Here is a 27,657-nt window from a genome sequence, read left to right on the forward strand (position 1 = left end):
GAGGCTCTTTCTAGTGAATAATTATAATTATAGCTACGTATTTTCCTAAGTGCAGCACTTTGTTAAATTTAATAAAAAAAATAACAGTTATCATCAGTTATTTGTTATCACCAACAAGCAACGCGTACAATACAACTGTCAGATGAGTGCAATAAGATACGGCGAATGTCGACAAGCACACCTACTGTCCGATAAATTTTCTGATGATTCATTTCCTTAAAGTTTTGAGTTTTGCATTCTGTGCTTGTGTTGGCGGAAGGTACTACTGAAGCACGAATTTTCTTTTAATTTTCCCATGGTAAGTTCAGGTATACAGAAATGTAAGAATACAAATTCAACATGTAAAGTAAAAGAGCCAAGAAAAATAAAGTTTTGTAACTTAATGTAAGCAAAATGAGTCAAGAAATGGGTTTAACCGAAGTAATTCCACCATCTGTAAATATCGCGATGAGTATGAAACCTGTCAAGGCAAAATGAAACTAGCAAAAATTTACATTCTACAGATCTGCACTTATACTCAATCCAATATTCAAATCACTTTACTTTACGCAAATTTGGCTTATCAACAGTTGAGAAATCTATTCACAGCGACATAAATCGCATTAGACATACACGGCCAGCGGCTGCAGCTTCTTCGCCAGTTCCATCACCTTCATCAGCAGCGAAGAGTGGCGAGCGGGTGACTTACGAACCACAGTCTCCAGCTCCGTCATGTATTCCTCGGCATTAGTGTTGTCCATTTCCAGGCCACTGGGTAAAGCGATCCCGCTCATTCCCTCCAAAATGATCTTCAGTGCTTCTCGCTTGGCTTTCTTCGTATCGTCGACTTTCGATTTCAAAGCATTAACACTATCTGCATTACGCTGTGTCTGTTCGCTCTGTGAGATCAGCCCAGAAATGTCAATGTCCAGTTCGTCTGCGGCTTTCTTGACATGTTTCAGTTCACGTTCGCGTTTAGTATTCCACTGCATGAACTCATCCGTCCAAACTGGAATGTGAAATTCCTGAAGAGAGCCCGCGGCAACGGAATGCACTTTAGCCGGCGGCATGCCCAACAGATCTTCCATGCCGGTGTCCACCTCTTCGGTCTTGCGCTTACGGCTGATTACGACCGATTCGGAATCACCGCTGGCATGTTTCTTCCCTCGACGGTTGCTGGTGGAGGAATTCACAGTCGACGGAGTATCGCGATCACGCTGCACTCGGCTGCGCTTGTCCGATTTTCGTGGAGCAACATCCGTTTCAGAGTTACTGTCGGCGGCGATGGCGAGAAAATTTCGGTAATCATCCGTCTTTTTGTACTCCTCCATTTCTGCGGCATGTTGTAGCTTCGCCTTGTCAGCCTGTTCCTCGTATATCTGCAAAATTACAAACCCCGATTTGGCAGTCTATAAGCAAAAACTCAAGCGTTGAAAAATAAGCAAATATAACTTCTTACTACTTCAGCAGTACTATATTTTCTATAAATTACAAACACCGTGCACTTCCCAGCAAATCTTCGGATTTGCAAAGTTTTTCAAACTCTGTGGCCCAAGGGTGGCTTCTTTAACAAAATCTTCGCAAGAAATGTGAACGCAGAAATGAGAAAACCAACACTTTTACGCAACCTGAAACTTTACTTTCCCGAAGTACTCGTAGGTGATCTCGGAAAAATATATCCTTTCGAGGCGTACTTTTAACGCATGCTTCTAACAAGTGCACATGTATGTACCTTCCTGTCTTCGCTCGACAATGTCCGCCACGCCTGACCAACACGTTTAGTAGTTTCCGCTACCGACAGCACATCTCTTGAATTCCGGCGTATTTCTTCTTGCTTATCCAGTAGGAACAACAAATAGGCTGAGAGAGGCTTGACTGGAGCATTAGGATCCTTCTTGGCGCGTTTACGTTGCGGATGACCACGCGAACGATACGAAAATCCTCGAAATTCGGCAGTATTCGCTTGCTTCATAGCTCCGCCGCTCGTCAATTCTGGGCTGCGAGTCTCCGTGCCGCGACTTCCGTTTTCTTCTGATCCACTTGTATCCGCAGAAGAAGCACTTACTTTAGACATTCTGGAATTAACGCAAACATACCGTTCACACCATAATTAATATACCTATTGCACATGTCATTTCTCTATACAGCACACATATACAATCTATACACAGAATAATAATTTATACACAGAATAATAATTTATTGATAGAAACTGAAAGGATGTACGATTACTGTCGCTGTTTAAGTTTTTATTATTATTATTTTATTAATAATAATAATTAATATTTTTATTACATGTATAATAATAGATGTATTCTTATTATATTATTATTAACAAATTACTGTTATCCATGTGAATTACGCGTGTTTGTGTTTACAGAATCGGCTGCACTTGCATTTTGCAAGCTGCCGAATAAGCTTGAACAAACCCACAAAACTACACGAATATGTGTTCGTCGTGTTTGTACAAGATTCCCAATCTTATACTGTACTATAGAATTATTTCTAGGCTACATAGACGATTTCTTAGATTTAGCTTTAAAGGAAAGAGCAGTTAACCGGCACGATGTAATACTGACTTAAACACCATCGGATAAGATAAATTAATAAGTGATTAAAATCTTTACGTCCATAGTTAAAACCATACGTAAAAAAGCATACGTAAACGGCAGCACGAAGGAAGAATCATAAGACTGTGGCTTCAGCTTGTTTGGTGCTCAATCAGCATTTACTTACTATTGTTAGAACTTAGTATGTCAGTATTACAGTTACAACTTTTTTCTTCTTGATTTAGTCACTAGTGCAGCATATGTAGTTGGTACCCAGTACTACCAACTGAATATCTTTATACTTTTACAGTTTTACTTGAATTAAACTATTAAAGGTAGAACTTTTATTCTTTAGATAAGTACCGTACTACATTCTATTCCTTTCCATCAGCAGTCACTACAACAATCGCAACGCATTCGCCATTCAAACTATTTGTAGAACTAGAAGTACTGTAAGACTTACTTACTTGTAACTTGTAAGGTAATATTTAGTGATCTTGCGATTATTTGCTAAATAAGTACATTCTCTGTGATGCCCTCATACCTCATTCAATAACTTTCAATGTGCAAGGTTTGTGCGTGTCTGCGAAGTTTTCTTTAAAGAAAAGCAAAAAAAGTACAGCAAAAGTTGAATTAACCTATAGCAATAAGTACCTAAAACCGAAACGGGAGAAAGCGTAACATTACAGTAATTACTAATAGTAATTACTATCTATAGACTACTTGTATTCAAAGATCTATTACTCGCTGAACTGAAATTTTCGGTGAATACGTGTTTCAGATACTGTACTCTAGAATACACTCCGGGCTTTGCGTTGCTACTTGTATGCTACACAACTAAGGACCCATCAATAGAAGTTACGCCATGAACCCACAATGCGGCGATTTTCGCTGCCGCGCAAATTAGATCTGTGCTTGGGTGAGGGCGGTGCCAAAATGCATACTCGTAAGAGCCTTACGCGTATGTATGTAACTCACCCCTAGCATGCATACATACACGAAACTGATCGAACTGCCAGTGGATCTCGAAATTTCAAACGCTCGTCTTTCGTTTATTTCTCAGCAGAACTTCCAAATCATTATATCAAAGATAGTATTAATTTTCAAACTTTTTGGTATACAGCAAGTGGAAATCTATGGCAAATGAAGAAGTTATGGCTGTTTTAGTTTCTCATAGACTTAGCATAGGATGCAAGCAACGCCTCCTCTACACGGGCCTATGCTTTGTTTACGAGCAAAACAGCCATAACTTCTTGATTTACCATAATTCACTATATAAAAAGTTTGAAAATTAATTCTCTATCTTTGATATATCGATTGGGAAGTTCTGTTGAGACAAACGAAAAGAAGCGTGCTGCAAGTTTTGGGATTGACTGGCAGTCAGGTCATACTTATGTGTTTATGAGCGAGCTGGTCACATCTACACGCGTGCCGCACCAGCTCGTTTTAAGCCATACGCACAAACCAATTTCGACGGCCGGAAGTCTTACTTATATAGACGGGTGCTAACTTATGTGACATACAAGTTGCAACGCAAAGCCCCTACTAACCACAGCACCAATAGAAACTTACCTTAATGTCGAAACACTGGCATAGTAGGTATTTTCAAACAAAATTTCATAAAATTTTCCACAAATTTAATCACAATCGTTCTATACCTATCATTCAATCAATTAAAAGTAATTACGGTATGCTGGAAAGTCTAATCCCGCGTTCCAAAGAATCCAAACGATCGGTGTCTTCGTATCTGTATATACGATCTTTAATATGGCATTGGAAGGCCGAGTGCGACAAAATTGGAACGTGCCTCTTTTAAAAAACGTTTACATGTGTACGCACTAACCATAAGCAGTACTTACTCTAACCATAAGCACTAACGTAATCAGTACAGACTAGTGAGACTACAGAGCAAGTTTATCTGAAAATTCTGTAATCAACAAGGAAGTACCGACACTTGCAGTTACAATTAATTTTTAATTTTTAATTGGCATTTTATTACGTTATTGCAAGTCCGTCTTATCAATTTTATGCATATAATACGAGTCATACGACGTTATATATACGTAGCCATTAGTCGTAATAATATTAATGGCTGCCCTCGCACTGCGCTCATTCTTACCCCAAATTCGCTTCTGCACTCTGGCCGCACTCCGCACTCTGGCCCCACTCGGCCAGGGTCAAAAAGAGGGAGGAATTTTGAGAGGGAGGAATTTCTGCGTGGCCAAAAAGAGGAAGGAATTTCTGAAGCGAGGGAGGGAGGAATTTTGATATGGTCAAAAAGAGGGAGGAATTTTTTCAAAGTTCAAATAAAGTACTTAGGGACCTCGAACACAGGTCTCCGAGGACGCAACCAAAGTCTTCTGAATATCAAGCAAGCGAGCGAAGCGAGCTTGCATTTTATACGTAGGATTTGAGGTTCTCTGTAACACGGAGACCTCGAACCCGGGTTCCTGGGTTCGCCACTGAGTTTTTGCTGCTAACCTACACAACTCGACACGCTGAGTCGAATCGCATCGAGGAACCCAAGAACCCGGGGTCGAGGTCGCTGGGTCCCCGAGGTCGCCACCGGGATTTTGCACTTTTCTGGTACAGTTTAATGTGGCGAGTCTAACCGAAGTACCCGGGTTCGAGGTCTCCTGTTCCCCGAGGTCGCCACCGGGATTTTATGCTTTTCTGGTGCAGTTTAATGCGGTGAAACTTTTAAGTCCAACCAATATCGTAAAAAATTTAAAAACAAATAAAACATTTTTAAATCTTCCTTATTATTTGTCAATATTCCAAAATATTTTTGTAAGCATTTAAAAGTATTTCTAAGAATTTCTTTAAAATTATTTAAAAATATTATTAAAAACTAAAATTTCTGAATGTTTCCAGAAATTGCTAATTAATTATGTTAAGTATTTCAAAATGTATTGCTGAAGCTTTGCAGTACATATTTATATGTTTCTAAATATTCCTATGATTTTTCTAAATATTAAAAAAATATTTCATAACATTTTTAAAAACATTAGATATTTAATTAAGTTAGAAAAATGTAATCAGTTATTAAATTATAAAAATAAATTGATTGTTTTAAAATCTTCTTAATACTTTGAATATTTCTGAATACATTTCTAGATATTTCTAAAAATATTTTCCGAATATTTTCGAATATATTAAATATTCAAAGGAATAAATCATTTAAATTATGGGTACCCTTATAGGCACCCCCTAAAACCCCCGTTTATTATAGGCACCCCTTTTCACACCCCGTTTATTATAGGCACCCTTTTTGGAATTAAAAGTTATAATAGTATTATGTGAAAGGAAAATAATTCACATATTCCAAAAATTTATTCTATCATTTTATGCAGTTGCTATGACCGTAAAAAACTTACTTTGAACAAAAGGTCAGTGTCACACGTCACATGTGGAGCCACGTCACATGTGGAGCCTGGCATACCGGCGTGGATTTCGGCTGGTTGGAAACAACACAAACAATTTTGCGGAAGCTTTCTTCAGAGCAGTGAAGGCAGCAATTCGAGTTACCAAGCGCACAAGACCGCATCTAGCAGAATGCATCCGGATACTCTACGAATTTTCCTGCGGATCTGTGCAATCTTCAAATTACCTTGAATACCTACACGACACAAGTTCCATAAAAGTTCATGCACCAGAACATGAAAACCTATTCAGCAGCCTTGGAAAGTCGTTGAGTGATTTTGCCAACCGTTTGCTTTTCAAGCAATTGTCGATCATGAAGAAATCTGAATACTTAGTAGAGCGAATTATGGGCGGATCTTTGTCGTTGTCAGTCAAGGTAGACAAAGAGAATTCGCAGTTGAAGAATTGGTTACTGATAACAGCAGAGTAATTTTGGAATACGACTGTGATTTCTCGTGCTCATATGGACTGATCTGCCGGCACATGATGGCAGTCCACAAGCATAAAGGCGAGCCGATTGTATCCGTTGATGAATGCATAGCACGCCATGCGCGCGAGCTAAAGTTTTCCGAACCGTTATATAAGGGAGCGCTGACAAACTCAGAGGCGTACGAAGACGACGACGTATGCGAGATTAAACCAATGAATCCCAGACAACGGTACGATGACGCAAGAAGGGCATGCAAACCGGTGATAGCAAATCTGGCCGAACTCTCGCCAGCGCAATTTGAAACGGAAATAGTCCGTTTTCGAGAAATTCTTGATAACTTCATGGAATCGCTAGAAAATCCAGTGACAAGTACAGCGAGCGCTGATAAAGCTTCAGAAAAGGGCAATAAGGACAGAATGGAAGACAAGGGGAAAGATGAAGCTTACCTTACAGTTCGCTTGTATAACAGTATGAATGCTCCGCTGTCGCCGCACGTTCAACTGCAGCTGTCCATGCTGTACGGGGGCGAACAGAATCCGGTCACCGCAGTGTTTCCGATTGTCCAGCTTCAGTTGCCGGGGTCCAATCAGTGCGGCCCGATGGTGTGTTCCTACATGGCTGAACTGATCTCTGGAGTATCGCCGGCGAGCACTGTATTCGCGAAAGCCTCAGCGCAAAGGAAATGGTTGGCCGAAGTGTTACAGGCTGAGAAAATCAGACGGTGTCCTAAACGGCTTGGAAGGAAGGCAGTGAATGAGCTGATTACCGCGAAAGATGACCTTCTAGTCACAGTAGAAGACGCGATATTAATTCGTTCTAGGCTGGCTGATTTACCTAACCGTCCTATTATAGGCTGTAAAGCCTGATGTACTTGTGATTAACTCGATGCCAGAAAAATTGCTGTACTATTATCCGAATAAAACTGCATTACTAATTAAGAATACAAATTTTGTTGTATATAGATATATATATAGTTGTATATGGTCTGTTAAAATGATAAAATAAATTTTTGGAATATGTGACTTATACTCCTTTCACATAATATTATTATAACTTTTAATTCAAAAAGGGTGCCTATAATTAACAGGGTGTGAAAAGGGGTGCCTATAATAAACGGGGGTTTTAGGGGGTGCCTATAACGGTTTCCTTAAATTATTTATAAAAATACGAAATAAGTTAGCTATTTTTAAGTGCTTCTGTTATTCTGAATATTTCTTAAAATATTTCGAAATGTTATTAAATATTCAAACAAATTAGATAATTAAAATAGTTATGCAATTATAAAAATATTTAAAATTTCTAGATCTTCCTAATTATTCCCCATTCTTGCAAACTACTGCTGAAAGTATTTCTAAATATTTCAAATAGATTTATAAAAATTTTATAATTATTTCTAAATATTTTTGAATATCTCAAAATGCTTACTAGAATTCTAAAGAAACTTGTTTAAAGTGTACGAATATTTCTAAATATTGCTGATTTCTTTTAAATGTTTTTAAATATTTCTAATATCTTTATGTATATTTATTTTTTCCACAAAATACTATTATTAAAATATTCATTAACGTTTCTCAATATTTCTAAACATTGCTAACTTCTTTTAATGATTCTAGATATTTATACAGATTTCTTATGTTTATATATATATTTCTGAATGCTTCTTAGAAATGTTTTAAATAATATTCAAAACTCTCTGCAAATATTCTTAAATACTGCTAAATTCTTCTAAATATTTTTATTTATTTTTATAAATATTTTCAAATAAATTGTTTAATATTTCAGGTACTTATAAGTATTCATGAATTCTTTTAAATGTTCCTAAATATTTCTAAGTATATTTCTAAAGATTTCAAATACTTTTATTTATGGTTCTTGATATATTTCAAAAATATTTCTAAAAACATTGCTTAAAAAATTCTAAAAATGTTTCCAAAAATTTGTCTAAAGAAATTTCTAAAAATATTTCTGAAGATATTCCCAAAATATTTCTAAAATATTTCTAAAAATATTTCACAAAGTTTCAGATCTTGCTATATTCTTCTAAATAGTTCTGAACATTTTTAAGTATATTTCAAATATTTTTAATTATTTCAGAATATGTCTAAATTTTTTTTAATATTTTTAACAAATTAAACATTTTTCTAAATATGTCTACATATTTTTGCAAAATTTAATACTTTGAATATTTCTTGATATTTCTAATTATTTTCAATAATTACGATTACCATCGGTTGATTAAATGATTATGATGATATCTGCATCATTCTACATTATCTTTAACAATTTTACAAATATTTTCCCCACCTTTAGCATTGCTCCACCACGGTAAATAAGAAATATCTCTTTTAAACCGTGCCTCCATATTGGGGTGGCATATTGATTCTAAATCACCCGTAATTTTCTACTGAATTTGTTTAATTGAGAACAACTTAAACTAAAAACTAAGAAAAAATAGATATTCATGTTTACTGATAAAAATTAATTTTCGAATAAAACAAGGAATTTAATGCTGGCGGTATACCTACAACATATCGATGCAATAATAGAATTTCGCACGAAGTAACAGGCTTGCACTTGTATTACAGATAAATATTGTGACAATATTATTATGTACCACGGGAAATTAATACTCTTAAAAAAAATAATTTTGAGACGAGTCATTACTTGCATCAACACCAAAACTACACTAAAATGTTGGTAGGAATAATCATACATTGTTATCGGGTTTAAAAATAATATCCTGTTATTGTTGCACGTTGCTTTGTGTGCCATTTCTATTGTTTAGATGCCGATTATATGCAAAAAATATACTAGGTGTTTGAGCTCCTACTGCCCTACACACAGCTGTAATATGGGAGCCGTCCTTGGTGCTGTCTGTGTATTAACGTCGAGAAATGTCTACATATCGCTCGCTTGCTTTCCCTTAGGGCTGCTGAGACCTATACTAGTATACACAGTTTGAAGGGCTGAGTCGAACTGAAGTACTCCGGCACCTCGAACCCGGGTCCCCAAGGTCGCCCTCACGACATGTACCTTATATGCACAATGTGATGTTCTGAGTCGAATTAAAGTACTCGGGGATTATCGAAACCGGGTCCCTGAAGTCGCCATCAGGATATGCAACTTATATGCACTGTTTGCTTTTCCGAGTCGAACTGATGTGCTCGAGACCTCGAAACCGCGTCCCTCGAACCTACAATTATTTTTAACACATTTCTGAATATATTTTTGATTATTCTGAAATTAAGTTTTCTGATATTTCTGTAGATATCTTTTAATATTTCTAAATATTTCTAAACTTTTCACAAAAATATCAACTTTTCGGTTACCGGATGTCCTGATTTCGGATTACAGTATGTGAACTCATCTAAAACTGAACTTCCACTCGTGAATATTTTGCATTTGATTATCTAAAAACCTCAATTCTTAAACAATAAAATTTTACCCATAAACGCACATAAATACCTAAACATGCAAAAAATTTTATTCCCTAGAAACTTCGCTTTTTTTATTTTTTTAAAATTGTTTAAAATGTTAGGAAACCTAAACAACTAGTAACTTAACAGCTGCATAGATAACAGAATCTTCTAACACCAGAACATCAAATTCGGCCCATATGAAACTATCAAATAGCTAAAAATGAACACATCTGAATGGTTCAATATAGATGATAAAATACCTTAGATGTGTTGAGTTACTCGTATGTACTCGTATGTCAAAAAGCCTAAGTCCGAAGCAAATAATGGGCGGTGACTTGGGGGACTCGGTTCCGAGAACCCTCAGCACTTCAGTCCGACTCAGCACAGCAAAATGCGCATATGTGGTACATATCGTGGTGGCGACCTTGGGGACCCATTTCGAGGACCCCTGGTACTTCAGTTCGAATCAGCCTGTCAAACTATATAGGAACCACCATGAAATTCGGTGGCGACCCAAAGGTCACGTGGCGACCTAAAGGTCACAGGTACTTCCGGTTCATCGAACCCTCAACATGTCTTGAATTATAAACGCGGGCGAGCGAAGCGAGCCCGCTTGATGAGAAAATCTCGGTGGCGACCTCGGAGACCTGGGTTCGAGGTCCCTAAGTACTTCATTTGAACTTTGAAAAAATTCCTCCCTCTTTTTTACCATATCAAAATTCCTCCCTCCCTCGCTTCAGAAATTCCTCCCTCTTTTTGACCACGCAGAAATTCCTCCCTCTCAAAATTCCTCCCTCTTTTTGACCCTGCACTCTGCACTCCACAAGAAAATATTTTAATTAATTTGCTCAAGTATGCGATTAATAAAGGTCACACGCTGTAATTTTTTTTAAAACTGAATTCAATTATTCAAATGTAGGTAAATTCAGGAAGGTGTTTTACGCCCGTTATCGATGTGCTTAAAATGTGAGCCTGATTCTATCAGTACGAGTACGTACTGTACCGACTGTACTGTATTTTGTCTGATGAGTGCAGTGCTTTGGAAACTGAATTTTTCAGCCTATTTTTGTCCAGTTCTGCGTACCATTCCGGAGAACGCACACATACGACAAAATCCGCAAATTTCCTCACCTGCCACTTCTCCGATGGGTTATCCAGGGTCCAAACTCCAAAAATAAAACGGATATCGGTACTATAGTGACAGTACAGTACAGTAAATTCTGTTATGGTTTATTTGTAAGTAATTAAGCAGTTTTAAATTTTTACCATTTTACTGTGATTGCACACACTCTACCTCCTGAACTCTGCATTGATCCATTTTTGCAATTTTTGTTGATAATACTTGTTGGGAAACACTTTTGTATGGAATTTTGAAGTGTAGAGTTGGTTTAATACCGTATGTATACAGTATTCTTGAATAAGTTCTTGTTTTTTCAGTGTCGCTTGCAGTTGCGTTGTGTATTAAGTACTTACATTCTACTTGCGGCTGTTAGTAGCTTTGATAGGTGACACAGTGTTGCCCATTGTAACTTGTTCTTGGAAGAAGTGAGAAACTGTTTCGTCGAGATTCTCTGGCGATAATCGACATTTGGCCAAACTACATTGCAGCCATCTTGAGCTTGTTGTGAATGTCATTATTATAAATTATTCAATGTAAAACCTGGAACAGCGCGTTGGAATGGTGGATCATGCATTTTTAAAGATTAATCAGAGGACAACAGTTATTTTTAGTTGGGGTCTTTCTAGTCGCCACTTGATACTTGTGGAATCATAGCGTCGAATTTTGAACCGCTTTGATACAAACATACGTACCGCGTCGTACGTTCATGATAGAATTTATCAGGCTGCATTATCGGAAGTTTGATGAGATAAACACAGTGTTCTTTCTATCCGATCCGTTTAATAATATTGTGGACGTAACTGCACTTCGACTGTGTACGACAGCGTTCTTCTTGTATGAGCTCTGCAGCCTTATCTGCAACATTTGCAAATTCGTTTAGACTGTCATTGGGTTTATCGGAAATTTCGTACACTAGGCTTCTCACTCGGGCTATACGCTGCCGGAATCGGAAATTCTATATAAGTCCTGTTTGAAGGCATTATTCTGACATGGAGACAGAGTCGGCCCCAGTTGATAATAAGATGGATGTGGAACCCCAGCTTGTTTCCGATGCAGTAGGTGAATCTAAAGTGGAAGAAGTACGCGGACAGAAGTTCGATGTGGGTCCTCGTTATTCTAATCTGCAGTACATAGGAGAGGGGGCATATGGAATGGTAGTATCCGCGTTCGACAAGGAGACGCATGCTAAGGTGGCCATTAAGAAGATTTCCCCCTTTGAACATCAGACGTACTGCCAACGAACGCTGCGCGAAATAAAAATTCTGAGCCGTTTTCGCCATGAAAATATAATTGACATTCGGGATGTGCTACGAGCTAGCACCATTGAGCAGATGAAGGATGTTTACATCGTACAGTGTCTGATGGAAACCGACATGTACAAGTTGCTGAAGACGCAGCGCCTGAGCAATGATCACATCTGCTATTTCTTGTATCAAATATTAAGAGGGTTAAAATATATCCATTCCGCTAATGTCCTTCATCGTGATTTGAAACCGAGTAATTTGCTGCTTAACACCAATTGCGATCTCAAGGTGAGGAAATCCGTGAATATCAGAGAGACGAGTGTTGTCAGTTTCCTCAAACAAGTTGCAAATAGTATACTAGTAAATCTACCGCGTTTGCAATTTTACCATAATATTATGGGTCTTTTGCAATACGGAAATTTATTGTTTAACGGTTTCACCAATTGCAATACGCCATGGCCTTTGAAAGAACGATCATTGTACATTAAGCGCACTCCATACTTTCGGTCACTCTGTGCCCCTTTATGTTCAAGTTTAATGAATTTTTATCCTTTCAGATTTGCGATTTTGGTCTGGCGAGAGTTGCTGATCCGGATCATGATCATCGAGGATTTCTTACCGAATATGTTGCCACGCGCTGGTACAGAGCGCCGGAAATAATGTTGAATTCTCGAGGTTATACGAAGTCCATCGATGTCTGGTCTGTGGGGTGTATCTTGGCAGAGATGCTATCAAATCGTCCAATTTTTCCTGGCAAACATTGTGAGTTGTTTGAATTATGACGAATCTTGGGTGCAACAGCTATTTACAACCGGTGTCAATGGTGTAATATCTACCTTTAAAGATCTGCTGCATAGCCTGCAGTAAAATCACTCAAGTCAGTCAAGTGTAACTGAATTGACATTTAGATCACGATTGTTGATTTTTCTTTCGGATACATTTAACAGAAATTCCACAAGAGTCTGTGTCAGAATGTACTAGGGTAGAGTATTGCATGTGCATACATTTTTAATAAGTAGTAGGTTATCAAATATCCATTAAATCTGCGAATGCGCATTAATTTTTATTATGTTTTCAGATCTGGATCAATTAAATCACATATTGAATATTCTTGGATCACCCTCCCAGGATGACCTGCATAGTATTTACAATGAAAAGGTATGGTTATTGAACATGAGACTAGCAAAATGGCAAGCGTCCAGTACGAAATGCTTCTTTTGGAATATTGCACGGTATTCTACGTATTCATTTATGTTGATAATATCATATGGTAATAATAGTTTGAGTATTGTGAGCGCTGTGTTATTAGCCTGTTGTTATATTATTATACCGAATTCTGACGCGAAGAAATTTGAATTATTTTTCGCTGTTATAACAGATCATCATATTTTTGACCGAAGCGAAGGGAAGGTACTCTACTCTGTGTTCACGACACTTTTGTCGTTCGTGCACTCAAATGCTTAAAAATAATGAAAGTAGTTTTTAGAAATGTAAAATATATAAAAAACTAAACAGTGAAACAAAACAGAACAATAAATAAAAAGCAAACTAGTGAAAACCTTTTAACACTCGAAATTTTGGAACTTGAGTTTCCCGCTTCGGCCTTTTAGTGCTATCAGCTGCGGTGCCCTTCGCTGGTAGAAAACTTAGGTAGAAAATAGAGTCATTCCATAAAAATAATTGAGTCTATACCATTTTTTTGTGTAAAGGCTCGAGGATACCTGGAGTCTCTTCCGATTAAAACAAAGCAGGCCTGGGCGCGATTGTTTCCCGCTGCGGATGCCAAAGCATTGGATCTTTTAGAACAGATGTTGGCTTTCAATCCCAGCAAGCGTGTCACCGTGGAAGACGCACTGAAGCATCCGTACTTGGAACTGTATTACGATCCAATGGATGAACCGGTGGCGGAAGAGCCGTTTACCTTTGAAATGGAACTGGATGACCTGCCAAAAGAACGGCTCAAGGAAATGATTTGGGATGAAACGATCACGTTGAAAAGGAGAATGGGATTGTTATAACAGATTGGAGTGTTTCGTTTTATTCAGGTTCTCATCGAAGAGTAGTGCATGGTTTTTTTAAAAAAAGTTTTTTGGTTTGATCAGTTTTGTGTAAGAGTATCGGTTACAGGGGCATATGTTTAATTTTTTATACCGATGTTTAATCGCGGTAATTTTTTACGATCAACGTGAACGTGCTGTTGACGTTAATATATCATTATTTTATTCAACTTTTAAGCTTTTATACATTTTTGTGGTCCAAATGTTGTTTTTTGTGGATCGGCTTTTTGGTGTTGCTAAATACGTTGCTTTGCGCTGAGATCGTTGCTAACTACGGTAGCTTCAACGATTTCTAGTAAAAGTGGAAGATTCGGGTATGGTAACTTTTCTGTCGTTCTTTTGCATAGTCGAGGGGTTGCAGTTAGGAAATAACTGGTCCCCCTTTTCTGCACACCCCGTACAGCCAACCACATGCATTGCTACGGATGACAAATATATATGGTTGCGTCGATCTGCTCTCCTGGGGGCCGAATGTATGTCGCTTCTTGAATTAATGAATTACGCCCAAAATTAGAAATAGCAAAGGCAATTCCGGTTAGCGCAGCGGAGGTAGTTGAAAGGCTGGAGTCGGCTGGACGACTTTGTTTGACCAGTGTCCAGCCGAGAAATGCCATTAGGGTGTGTCATTGGACATACTGTACATCCAGATATTGGAGAACTAAAACATCTCTGATTGACGATGTGGCATAGGGATTGCACGTTTGTGTTTAGTACATTTCAGTTGCTGTTGTGCTGAAGTTAAGTTGATTTGGATGTAACAAGTCGCTCTTCCCTTACGCCCCCCCCCCTTCTTCTGTGAGGCGACGGGGTTGTTTTTAGCAAGGACGACGGGGCCGGTGCATAATAATAAGGCAATTTTCCAGCCGCCTTTATAAGCCTTAGGGGCGCATCCACAGAAAGTCGTCCAATTAAATCTGCTGCATATACATTTAATCTGGATGCACTCACCATCAGTACTAATGCCTTGCTAATGCTTATCACTTTTATGATTGCGGCGAATCAAACGAAAACTAATATTAATACTGAATTTACAATTTTGAGCGGTTGCCACTTTTTATAGTTTTTATTTTTATTAACGGTTGCTCGCGCTTAGTACCTTTTGTTAGTTGATTAACTTGGGGAACAGTTGAGAAAAACTTCTCCTTAAAGCCTCTAAATTCTCTCATCTATTTAACGTCTTGTCCTCGATCGTTTCTGAAACTGCATGCAAATTCCAGGAAGTAATGTATGTGTGTGCACCTGCGGCGCAATGGACTGTAACACACAAATGACACAATCGGCTAAGAAGGCTCTGTGTGTTGGAGTAATGGATTCTGATTTCCTAGAAAAATCAAAATGAAAGAGATATTAGTAGCTTACAACTACTGGTCGTCCTCGTACCCGACGTACTGTCAACAATGCACGGCATGTCTGAAACGGTTGTAGGCGGCAGTATAACCGTCCAGATAAAAATCCTGATTCGAGCACGGACCTCACATTTCACAATATGAAAAATGCTGTGCGGGCAAAAAAACCAACGACGGACAGTTTTGACGATTTAACGGCAAAAGCGGCCGTCGGACAAGTTATCCGTTCGCATAGATGACTACCTGAGCAGTCCGGCGAAAGCTGGACGTGCCGGCGACAGTTGGAAACGGGTTGTTATCTTTTCTGTACTCGTATAACAAGGGATACGTACCGTTACAGCAGAACTGAAGCTTCATTCTGATATCTGTAAGTCTGTAAACGCTGATCACATGTTTTTTAGTGATCAACTTCCTCTATCTTTCCATTTAATAAGGAGTGTGTTCTTCCCGATAAACAAAATGTCTGGCTAATTTTTAGGTTGGTAATGCATGAAAAAAAATTCATCACTGGTGTTTTTTTGTATGCAGAGAGGTATGTTGTAAATTGAAAATTCGATCTTAATCGTCTTCGTTTTATAGTGATTGAGTTAAAACCATTGATTACAAATAAGTTCTAAATAACACATGTACACCTCTTTACAGAAAGAACGGAGTGGTCATTGGGAGCACCGTCATGGATCCACTCGAGCCTAAAACATTTTCATATTCTAAACCTGAAAAATCTAACTACGGTGCGATGTACCTGTCAAGCCGAGGTGGACTTCCGCTTTGTGACGCGCAAATAACGGCAGGATCGTCACTACTACAGGTACAAAAAGTAATATTACAGATGGACCCGCATCAGTCAGACGCATGCTGATTATATATATACTGTACATACAAAAGATCACGTGTTATTAAACGCTTTCACATTATTTCTGAAGTTTTTTGCATGTACATATAGTTTGATACTTCGCTTGGAAAAACCTTAAAGCTGACTCACTTTTACTTTCGATTGCGCGGTACGTGATGGCAGTTGTGCGCAATGTCCGATTGTACATGCGCGCAATGCTTCAGCCTGGAATCGACGAGAAGTTTAATTATGAAAACACTGTGAAATGTAAACTCATGATTATCGCTGTTAATTAACGTTTTTATTATTGTATAGAGTAGGGAATAATACTTCTGTCGATATTGTACAATGTTTCTGTAGCAAACAAAAATGCTCTCTGGCCTTCCAGAGCTGGAAGTTCTAAGTTGATCAGTTGGTGGGTTACCTCATAAATGTGTGTGTTGTTGGGCAGGTTACAGCCGGACAAACCTTTAACGGTGAGACGTGATCATAAACGAAAAATAAGCATTTATTATAACTATGATGCCCGACTTCTGCGATTGTTACATTTGTCGGTTTACTCGGTTATCGCTTTGCCGCAGTGGGACCGCGTTACACGAATTTGCACTGCATCGGCGAAGGATCATACGGTATGGTTGTTTCCGCTGTCGACACCCTTAAGTCGTGATCGGGACAATGCCAGAGTGGCAATAAAAAAGATTTCTACCTTGGAACACCCGATCAAGTGCCAGCGGACACTGCGGGAAATTAAAATTCTTAACCGTCTCAAACATGAGAACATCATCGACATTAAAGACATTATACCCGGTCCCACGATGGACCAGATGCAGGAAGTGTACATTGTTCAGACACTGATGGAGACCGATCTGGAAAAATTACTGAAAACAGGCCGTCTTCGGCAGGATTACATTTCCGCTCTTTTATATCAGACCCTGCGCGGGCTGAAATATATTCATTCGGCTAATGTATTGCACCGCGATTTGAAGCCGAGCAATCTTCTGTTGAATGTGAAAGCGTGCGATCTGAAGGTAAATACTTGCGCAAAATTACTAACTATAATATATAGTAATTATCTAATTTTGGAAAGTACGAGTATATGTATATGTATTGTGTTTGACTGGCTTCTGTGTAGCCGGAATTCGTAAATACCAAAATGTTTGCTATATTTTTCCTGCAAAACTTTACAAGCTACAACCCACATTTGCAGGCTGCAACAAACTCGCAGCACACAACTGCAGCTACATGTGAGTGTTTTTCCCAGATTTGTGATTTTGGTTGGGCTCGGGTGGATCCCACACTCGAGCGTGGCGGCGTTTTGACAGAGTATGTTGGGGCCAGATGGTACAGAGCGCCGGAAACGATGTTGAATTCTCGAGGTTACACCAAAGCGAGTACGTAAATTAATTAATGTGGTTGTCCCAACTTGTCGGCATCCAATTCTGTTTCCGATTCGAATGGATTATTTCGTTACATTAGTTAATGCGCCGGTCATTTTGCTTTTTAGTTGACATCTGGTCAGTGGGATGCATTTTTGCGGAAATGATATCCAGTCGCCCAATTTTTCCTGGAAAGCATTGTAAACGATATTCAGTAGAGAAAATTCTTCAAGATTGTATCAGTAAAAATCTACAATCTGTATTTATCTCGTATTATACACATATTCATTTCACATTGGAAGCATGACTGCCTTGTACAGATCTGGACCAGCTCAACCACATACTGAACACAATCGGTACTCCTTCCGCAGAAGATCTGGACACTATCCATAACGATCGAGTTAGTGCTATCGTAATTTAAGCTTGAATCTGTTGTAATTGTTGACTACTATTAAATTTATTGTAATTTGCTACTGGGTAAGCTTGAATCTTGAACCATACCATCAGTACTTCCTGAAATTTCAGGCTCGATCGTATATCAGAAGTCTGCCACCAAGAAGGCGACAAGCGTGGACCAAGCTTTACCCTAACGCCGCCTCTACAGGTATTCTGAGCTAGGCCTTTTTGGCACATCACTTGACAGCTTTCGCTGAATAAGGAAGGAATCAATTAAGGAAGTGTGATATCTTGGTGCGAAATAGATTACCTAATTACGTGTTAGAAGAGAAGTAGTAACAACAGCGGTTGATGGTAGTAACAATAGCGGGCTCTCCTATTGGTCGGTTTGGCCTGAGTACCGCCCCCATACACTGTAGGGTATACGAATAGCGGATTATGGTCTGTGCACTGTACTGTATATACGTACAAATCAGTTTGGTCTGATGGTGTGTACGAATAGCGTACAGACCATCTACTGTGTACAATAGCGTACAGACCATTTAACCTGTGCTGGATGTACTGTGTACAACAGCGTATTGGTCGGTTTGATCTGTATACCGCCTACAATCTACTGTGTACAATAGCGTACAGGCCATGTACTGTGTACAATAGCGTACAGACATACTGTACTGTAAACGAATAGCGTACAGACCATTTAACCTATTCTAGCTGTACTGTGTACAATAGCGTATTGGTCGGTTTGATCTGTATACCGCCCTTATAACGTAATCTTATTAATACACTAGTGTGATTACGGTTTGTACTGCCTGCTCTATAACCATCGGACAAAGGGCAGTCGTGTTTTTACCACGCTCAAGTGTAATTGCTGTCTCGCTGAAATCAACTTGACTGCGGTTGTACTACATTTCCTGGACTGGCCTGTCCATCGATGCATGATTGTTCCACCCTTTGTTAATTAGCGTATACGTTAATTAAGTGTAATTACAAAAGACCTGTCTGCCTAAAATAATTGGACTGCTGGCTGGAGTATACCGCCTATCTATATACTCGTATCATATGTGCCGTGCAGCCACAGTACAAATTTAAGAGAAAACAGAGAGACCACTTACATTTGCTCGTCATATACGACTCAATCGTGTTTTTGGCCTGCAGTTTGAAAATATGAGCCAGTCGTCACCATTCTGAGCCGACAGTTTTGTTGGAAATTTCATTCTCGTTCGAGTGGTATAAAAAGCGGTACAATCGTACAAAGAAAAACACAACCGTGCGTAGTCTATTAAGTTGGTCTGAAGCCCATCAGCTAGGTTGGTTCACATTAGCGCTTTAGTCACTATGCGCAGCTGAAAACCACAGCAAGCTGTACAACCATTACCGCACCGTTTATACTTGTACAGTAACAAAGTTTTCGGTATCCAATTACCTTTTTGGTAGTAACGGTGAATCATATATAGAAACCATGAATATTGGGAGACGACTATGGGAAAATTAATAATCCGAAGAATGTTGTGCTGTCCGGTTGCTTATATACTGTAATATTACTAAATGGGTACGTGTTTCTAATGCACTGTACATAATTTTATCGAAATATATAGTACGGGCTGCCTGCATACTGTACATAAATTTTCCTTTGCGTGGATGACTGACTTTGTTATATAAGGTTTTGCACAGGCCCCGCACGAATGAATATTGCCCGATGACTATTAAAATATATGCAATTTCAAGCATGTGTTGCCCTGCGGTCGCTTACAGACTGTCATAATATTAATAAACCCGTACGTGTGTTTAGTAATATTGCGATACACTTTACCTATCGAAACACGGACTGTCTTCTTTGTTCATACAGTATATAACTTGCAATGATGACTAACGTGATGATGCCTAACGTGTAAAGTTACATGCATTTGGACTTTATATTGTACTCCTACTTATGGGTAAATATTAGCCCAGATATTTCTACTGTTCTTGGTCAAGTTGTGTTAGAATAGTTTGCGTTTCTCACTGCGTCCATGGTGACAAGCTTTCGATTGGTCACTGGACCTGGACAAGTAATTTCGGCAAAAAGTCAACAGTCTTGAATCCACCGCTACAGCTAGAGATTTTTGATGTACTTTAAAGTAACAAAATTGGTGAAGTAAAAGCTGAGATCCTTTGCCTCAAAAAGAGAGGGGCCGTAGTCCTTGGCATAGATACTTAGTAGTCATATAACCAAGTACGGTGCTATTACTTAATTCATGTAGAAGTACTTTAATTCGTAGCACATTCTAAAAAGTACCGATTTGGCGTGCAGGAGTTAAACTTTTACGTAGTTTTCCAAGTCGCAAACGTGTAGTTTTCCAATTTACTTTCTCCATAGACTTAACATGTATTGGTGTTCGTTTTCGTGCACTTTTCCGATTGAGTTTTTGGTAATTTTTTGAATGCATTGCTCCTCTAACGAAAACTCCCGTATTTATTTCGAAGAAAAAGCAAAAAACCAAGAGCTATTCCTGCAAAGTGTGACAATATACACTTCAACACGTACATTACAATGGCGTGCACTTGTTCCAGTGGATCGTACTTTGAAGGAAAGATTGTAAGTAACTACAGTTGTGAATAACAAGAACCGGCAAAATGGTATTATATAGAAGCATGAATTTTAGGTCAGCACCGATTTATTAAACCGGTGCTTGTTCAGTCACACCGGAACGTCCGCTCCGCTAGCAGGTTAGAGTGGAACATCTACAAATTTTCTACACTCTACTTTCTATGTTAATTTACACCTGCTCGCAGTAAAATTACATGTACTCGTACTGTTAATCATCGGCAACGGCAACTCCGGTAATAACAGCATTGTCTATTTTGTTTGCATTACTCATGGAAGCGAAGTAAGTCAAAATATCGATAATTACTACACAGACGAGTACGTAATTTGAAAGCTGACTGTTAGCTGCGGTCAGGAAAACATCGTGATGCAAAAATCTAGCTCCGGTATGTATGAACAGTTTAGTGGTCAAAAGATGTCCACGTTTTCCCGCAAGGCGGCGCAATGTTACTAGTTCTCGGATTATGTAGGCTAAACTGTCACTGTTTTACTGCTGATCGTAATACTAAATTAAATCATATTTGTGCTTATAATTGAACCAAGATGATGCATGCATGAAAAATCGTGCCTAATCGTGGTTTTGTTTCACCTTACCCTTAAGAAATTAAAGAAGCCGGCATGTACGTGCCGGATTTGAGATTGCTCTAGCGAGATCGATGCCGCTTGTTAACGTTAGTACATAAGTACGTACTTAACTGCGGCTGCGGACCATTCAGTACATGAAATCACCCTATAGTACTTGTACATCGTGCAAGCTGCCAGCCTGCAGGCTAATATTGCCCGGATTTCCTGGATAGAATAAGTACTACTAAATGTAACACGGATACCGTATCAAATTCATTCTCCCGCCATGGCAACGACAAATTAGCCTGTTTTGTCATTAAAGTATTGACTTTTGCTTATTGCGGGAAATATTTTCTGTTTTGTGTCGGCCCACGTACTTAGAAAACCAATAACGAGTACATCAGCAAGGAGCTGGTATCGATTACCGTCGAACGTTCTGCATCTGTAAGCCGTAACAGTTAACGGAAAGGTGCAAGCAGGGCGCTAACATTAACAATAACCAGTTTGCATCTGGCTTGCTGTTTGCTACGAAATTAATAAGTATGTGCCTGAACAGTAGAAACAAACATTTTGCTAGAATACACACAAGCTTCCTTATTGATAACCACTAAGAAACAAATAAAATAAATCGAAGAAGCCGTTATTTCAGGATTCCGGTGCCTAATAAGTTTTAATTGGTCTTCTGAAGCATCCATACGGCGGTGAAAGTTCACACCAATACAACATACATAAGTTAGCTACGCTAACTGGCTAACTCCATGCCGCGCAGTTTCGGTATTTACGATTTCTGACTTGATGGCGAACGTAACGTTACAAACATAGTACTGTACATCCTTGTACATCGTTATGATTAAAAAAATCAAATGAACTCGAGAAATGCGTACGTGCGAATAAATCGGCGCATTACAACGCCAGAGAAAGGTGTGTACCTTAGTGTCGAAAGAATTTTGATGTGAAAGTGGTGCTTTGATTGTGATTAACGCGAAGTGGCTAGCGAATTTTCAAAATAATTCCCAAAAATTACCTTAGCTCATCTTACAGAGCTTTTTTTATACTACATAACGCAATAATTGTAATGAGTATATCTTTTTTCGTTAACACGCAAAAAAATTAAGGCGGTACTAGTGGAAGAGGGGGGCGCGTAAGGTGAACCGCAAAATAATGGCTTGCACCGCACATATTGTGAGAGATGTCATATTCCTTCAATCGCCGCCGACATCAGTGGTTGGCATTGAAGTAATCGCAATCAGATGCGCTCAAAATCTTCAACTACCCCATCCAACTTTGTTGATCTTGTTGACAAGAAAGAGGTACAAAAGGCGCCATGAACGCAAATCTGCCGTCTGACTGCAGTCTTTTGTTTTAGTGACTATGACTGCAACAGTCTGCATGAATGTTATATGGCTGCCTGCCTGTTCTGCGTTGCTCAACATGTGCATGTGCTTTTGTGCGCGGCAGCCAGCACCTCTTGGTACCGGCACCAAAGCCGTGAAAGAGACGTACTTTTTGCCAGCTAACATTGAACAAAACGTAAAAAAAAACTTTGAAAATCAGCTGTAAATACATTTGTCTGTCAAAAATTACGGATAAAATCGCATTAAATAAAGCACCGCAGCCTGAGCTTATTATAGGGATAAAATCTCTGTTTAGGGTTTTGTTCGGCAGATATAGTCAGAACTATCCAGGGGTAGACTGCCCCAAGCACCTCTATAGCACCCCCGATTTTTTTTTCTTTTTCTGTTTTTATCAATCAAAATTCTGTCCGTATAATAAGTTTTTTAATACTTTACTCTATAAAAAAGCCGTTTCAGAATATTTTTTTCACGTCTGTACTCTGTAAAAATCGACTTCAAATTTTTCACTTTAAAAGCTAATTTCTCAGCAACAACAAATGCGTTACCATTATTCAACCACTTTTAAAGTATAAAAACCATTTCTTTATGTGTTATAGGCTACGGTTTTGTCTAAAAGTGTAGCGCGTCAACGGTATGCCCGTTTTCGCAGAAGGACCGAGTTGCTAGCCACTTCGCGTTAAAGGATTATGATTATTTGCTTTCATGACCTATTTGTCAACATGACCGCTGCTGACGGTTTGTCTAGCGTGATATCCATGTTGACCGAGATATCCGTGTGATGCGGCTGTTTTCCAGTGCATCCAGCGTCAGTTCCTGTTATCGTTCCAGTTTTTTCTTAGCGAATTTGGTTTCCAGTTCCAGTTCTTCTTTTTGCCTGCGAAAAGATCACATATTAGATAAATCATATTAGATAATCATCATAATCCAGACCCTAATAGCCATTCAGTATGCGAACGCTTAACGCCAGCGCATTAAGAGTGTCACTGCTTAATCATTGCTATTTTATTTTTTGTGGATACGCCATTTTGTGAATCGCATCGATTTACCTTACAGATCAATTATTTTCAAAATGTTGAGCCAGTTAATTAAAATATTCATATTAAGTAATTCCTTATTACATGCGCAACGCTGAACTTTATAGCCCCAAATTTTATTGATTCAGAATTGATTGTTTTCTGTGCAGGCTCGCCACGAAGACGTAAAAGATGTATAAACGGCATTACAGGTCCTTTTTCTTCATCAGTTACGGTAAATCATGAGCTGGTAAAAAGAGCAATTATTCCAGTATTCGGCTAGCTTTTTGCAAAAGTTTCAAGTAGGATAACCAGAATGCGCTTTTGCGTGGCCGATCCAATTATTGATTTAAGGTCATAGCGAAAAGAATATGCGTAACGCACACTCAGCAAACTAATAAATCCAATAAAACAATCGACGAAAGGGGTAGACCGACTAGTACATTTTACTGGCCATTAGCATTTTAATTTTCCAGTGGCGCATCTAGAACTTTTTTCACGGGTGGGCTAGCGAACCCTTTGTGAAATATTTTTATAGCGGTAAGAGATTTGTATCTGTTTTTGCCTTATTCCCGTTAATAAATGTAGTTCAAGTTCTGCATTCATCTCATTGCAAGCCTTTCGCGAACTTATCTCGTTTTAAGCGGGCGGGGTTACCGCTTCAAATTCACATTAGCTGACATTTTTCGCGCAAAGCGCGAAGTCAACAAACGATTTCGCTGAAAAAAATCGCTAGAAACTCTATTAAAAATAGTAAGTAATTTAAATTTTCTTGTAGCGAAAGCTACAGATCAGGAAAGGCTGCATCATGTATAAGTTTATAGTAAATATAAAGTTTTGCGCGAAGCGTGAAGCTGGCGCACGTTTTTGCTGTGTGATTTACTAAAAATTTATAAAAAATAGTTAAACTATTACAGTACGATTTTCTTGCGCGAGCACTTTTCGGAGCTTGGTTTATTTGAATAAATTAGTAAGGTGCACACATGCGTGTAATGTGGAATGTGATGTGCTAATAGTGCTTATACAGTATTTCGAGCAGGGACTTCAAGTTCATTTGCATATTTTATTTACGGGTACAATAAAATGCCATGCACTTCCGCGCCGAGCGCGAAGCTGACAGTCGGTTTTACTGCAAGAATAGAAATTCAGCGAAAAATAGTATTTTCTGGCTTTTTTTTTGCCACTGTTTAAAACAATAAACTAAATAAGTTACAAATTCACAAAAAGCTGCGATTATGCACGACTAAAACACAAGAGATGAAAAAGTGGGGAACGGTGTGCCTGCTATGTAACGTACTTCTCAGGTGGCTTGCTACTCACCGGCTGCTGCGGTCATCTTTCATCGGTTAAGTGTTACTGTATGCGTATGTGCCATTATGTATGCGCCATTTTACTGCCCAACAATGCGGAATTTACGCGACATTAATTATTTAGTGCAACACACTGTGTTTTCCTTTACCCAGTTGTTTAATGGAATAAATTTACGGCGGGCCGCCGTGTGTGCGTGCAGCGTCTTTTCAGCCTGTATGGGCGGGAAGCTGATCCTAATCGTTTTATACGTTAACTGCCACGCTGATGTCAATGATCGCCAGACTATTGGGTCGGCACGCAGTGTTGTGTTGAGGATGCGGATCCCATTCGGGGCAGCGCTGAGTTGGAGGCTTGTTGTAAAATATTGTTATGTCATGGTGAAACCATTAAGTCAGCTTGCTTTTCTCATCCAATTTTCCTTCCGACCATTTAATCGGTGGTTTCCTTAATTGCATTCTAACCAGCACTTGTGTGCGAAAATCACTACAACTGTTTCACCATGCAGTATAACTATGGGTGTTAAAACAGCGTGACCTTTGCTCGATCGATACAATAGCATAGAGTTTCATGATTCGATGGTACATCAAAATTAATTAATCTGGACTCCATGGTTTTTACACACATTCAACTACGAAATTTGCTTTATTATGTGCTCCAGCGAACTCTGTACTGCAAATTTACTAGGTTCAGTTCAATAATTTAATAAATCTAATATTCATATAGAGTACTTAAAGTTCTTTAATTGATGCAAAATTCTGTCATAATTAGAAAAAAAAACTGCAAATATCAGGGGGTCGCACTCATCGCCGCAGAATATAAAGCACGTCGCTGCGTGTTATCATACAGTACTCAAATGCAGGTTTCCTGCGTCGCAGTAATCCTACAATTCCTATCTGTGCAGCAAGCAAACTTCCCGGTGTTTTTAATATAAAGTATGCTTCTATGTATTACGCACAAATAGTTCGCATATACTTGTCAATACACAAAACTAATATAATGTATAATCGTTTTATGGAACATCATTCCTTAAATAAGGCAGCAGTCATAGGCTGAAGGTGACAAAGCAGTTCACGTCAATATTGCACACTAATTCTTTGTACAACAAGTTCGCATGTGATCAAAGTATTTAACGCTTTCAAAACCGCTCAAAAACGCAGTTTACCGCTATTTGTACAGTTTAACAGAAATTTTCCACATGCTATGTATCGTGTACCGTGCATACATGAATGCTTGTATCAAACTGTGATTTTTTGTTCCTCATGTTCAGGGAATATTATTAGTACATGCAGATGCAAATCATTTCGTTGTAAACCGCACGTGGTGGATTTCTGTCAGGGTCACGAAAAGCGCACTTGCAAATAAAATAATCATCATCATGGCAACTTATAAATAATGTTCTTAAGGAAAGTAGATTCTTATAGAACATGACCCAGAAATGCAGACAAGCTGTGAACATTTTGAAACCACGTCGCTTCTTTTGAAAAATAAGACACTTTCAATATTTATGTTGCATATTTCATGCTCTTTCTTTATTTTTGCACTTACTCCATGCTACAGTAGGCAGTTATTCATCTGGTTAGTACAGATACACACTAAGTTATGCATTGTATTAATGATCCTATCATCGCACACTCTTTGTGAGGTTACCTGTACTGTAATTGGACGGCTTGTTCTATTCACAGTCTTATAGTTAGCGTTTACTGGTCAGCTCCGCCTGTCGACAAACGAGAACAACTTTTCTGTATGGTGCATGTGCTGACATCGAGACCATCATTTTTGTGGCAACGCACACGTTGTTTTTGTTTAACTATCATCATTGTCAATTTAGTTTGCAGCCAGCATTTTATACGATTTGAGTAAAAATGTCTCGAACAATTCGTATGATTGTATGGCAGCTCTTTCGACTGGCTACCGTGGAACAGGGCGACAGCTACGTCTCGCGCCGGGAGGCGTTAGCCCGGGTTCGCGAGCGAGCTGGCAAGAAAATTACTCGGGAGTCTCTGTATAAAGCTCTTAAGGCGCTCTTTCCGTTGGTATTCAGGGGAGATGCTACGAAATATCTGGAAGGTGGACACCCACGTAGAATCAGACGTCTTGTTGTTCGTACGCCGCACAGATATGCACGGCCAGTTAACCCGCCAAAGGTAAGGTTCTTTTAAGACTTTAATCGCCCTTTTTGAAAGCGGAAATTCTAGGTTGTTTACTTAGCTGGTTTTTATGTTACACTATTTTTAGAATAAACATAATTTAATTATTCTTTTTGTGAGAGCAGTGTTGAGTAATATTGTTCGTAGGTGTATCAACCGCTGCCTGCCCCATCATTGCCATCGGAATATCAGCCGTTGCCTCTCGCACCATCACCGTCGCCAGATCAACCGCTGCCTCTCCCACCATCACCATTACCTTCGGCATATGAACCGCTACCTCTTCCCCCATCACCATCGCCATCGGTGGAAGAGATCTGGTGTTCCTTTCCCCTTGTCCGCGCTCAGCCGGTGGCTGCCACGTCGGCTTCGACACCGGCAGATCACAGCCTTCACCCGGAGACCGTGGCAACCACGTCGGCTTCCACGCCGGCTGACTGCGATCCGCTCCCGGAACCCGTGGCAACCACGTCGGCTTCCACGCCGGCTGACTGCGATCCGCTCCCGGAACCCGT

General features: G+C 39.1%; 4 protein-coding genes across 6 annotated transcripts; 3 read left to right on the forward strand and 1 right to left on the reverse strand.

The window, feature by feature from the left end:
• Window positions 1-277: 277 nt before the first annotated feature.
• On the reverse strand, window positions 278-6,824 carry LOC129594527 (high mobility group protein 20A-like). Of its 3 annotated transcripts, none has more exons than XM_055491236.1 (3): window positions 5,906-6,824; window positions 1,712-2,054; window positions 278-1,358 (listed from the first exon to the last, which is right to left on the reverse strand). In XM_055491236.1, the coding sequence occupies exons 2-3, from the start codon at window positions 2,051-2,053 to the stop codon at window positions 603-605; spliced, it is 1,098 nt and encodes a 365-aa protein (XP_055347211.1). In that variant the 5' UTR covers window position 2,054; window positions 5,906-6,824; the 3' UTR covers window positions 278-602. The 3 variants fall into 3 exon arrangements, with proteins under 3 accessions (XP_055347211.1, XP_055347209.1, XP_055347210.1); XM_055491234.1 differs by lacking the exon at window positions 5,906-6,824 and adding an exon at window positions 4,101-4,242; XM_055491235.1 differs by lacking the exon at window positions 5,906-6,824 and having other exon boundaries at window positions 1,712-2,218.
• Window positions 6,159-7,281, forward strand: LOC129594528 (uncharacterized). Its single transcript, XM_055491237.1, has one exon. It carries the CDS (start codon window positions 6,435-6,437, stop codon window positions 7,245-7,247), a length of 813 nt encoding a protein of 270 aa, XP_055347212.1. The 5' UTR covers window positions 6,159-6,434; the 3' UTR covers window positions 7,248-7,281.
• A 3,737-nt stretch (window positions 7,282-11,018) lies between these two features.
• Window positions 11,019-14,474, forward strand: LOC129594526 (mitogen-activated protein kinase 1-like). Its single transcript, XM_055491233.1, has 4 exons — window positions 11,019-12,452; window positions 12,722-12,926; window positions 13,243-13,322; window positions 13,874-14,474. Exons 1-4 carry the CDS (start codon window positions 11,910-11,912, stop codon window positions 14,180-14,182), a joined length of 1,137 nt encoding a protein of 378 aa, XP_055347208.1. The 5' UTR covers window positions 11,019-11,909; the 3' UTR covers window positions 14,183-14,474.
• A 2,101-nt stretch (window positions 14,475-16,575) lies between these two features.
• Window positions 16,576-27,414, forward strand: LOC129594553 (mitogen-activated protein kinase ERK-A-like). Its single transcript, XM_055491287.1, is given in 8 exon segments — window positions 16,576-16,666; window positions 16,981-17,060; window positions 17,062-17,427; window positions 17,661-17,790; window positions 17,904-17,975; window positions 18,096-18,175; window positions 18,301-18,379; window positions 27,293-27,414. Coding segments are annotated over 8 exon segments (1,020 nt in total).
• The last annotated feature ends 243 nt before the right edge of the window (window positions 27,415-27,657 follow it).

Source organism: Paramacrobiotus metropolitanus, unplaced genomic scaffold (genome assembly GCF_019649055.1).
Source record: "Paramacrobiotus metropolitanus isolate TYO unplaced genomic scaffold, Prichtersi_v1.0 Parri_scaffold0000069, whole genome shotgun sequence".
Classification (NCBI taxonomy): Eukaryota; Metazoa; Tardigrada; class Eutardigrada; order Parachela; family Macrobiotidae; genus Paramacrobiotus; species Paramacrobiotus metropolitanus.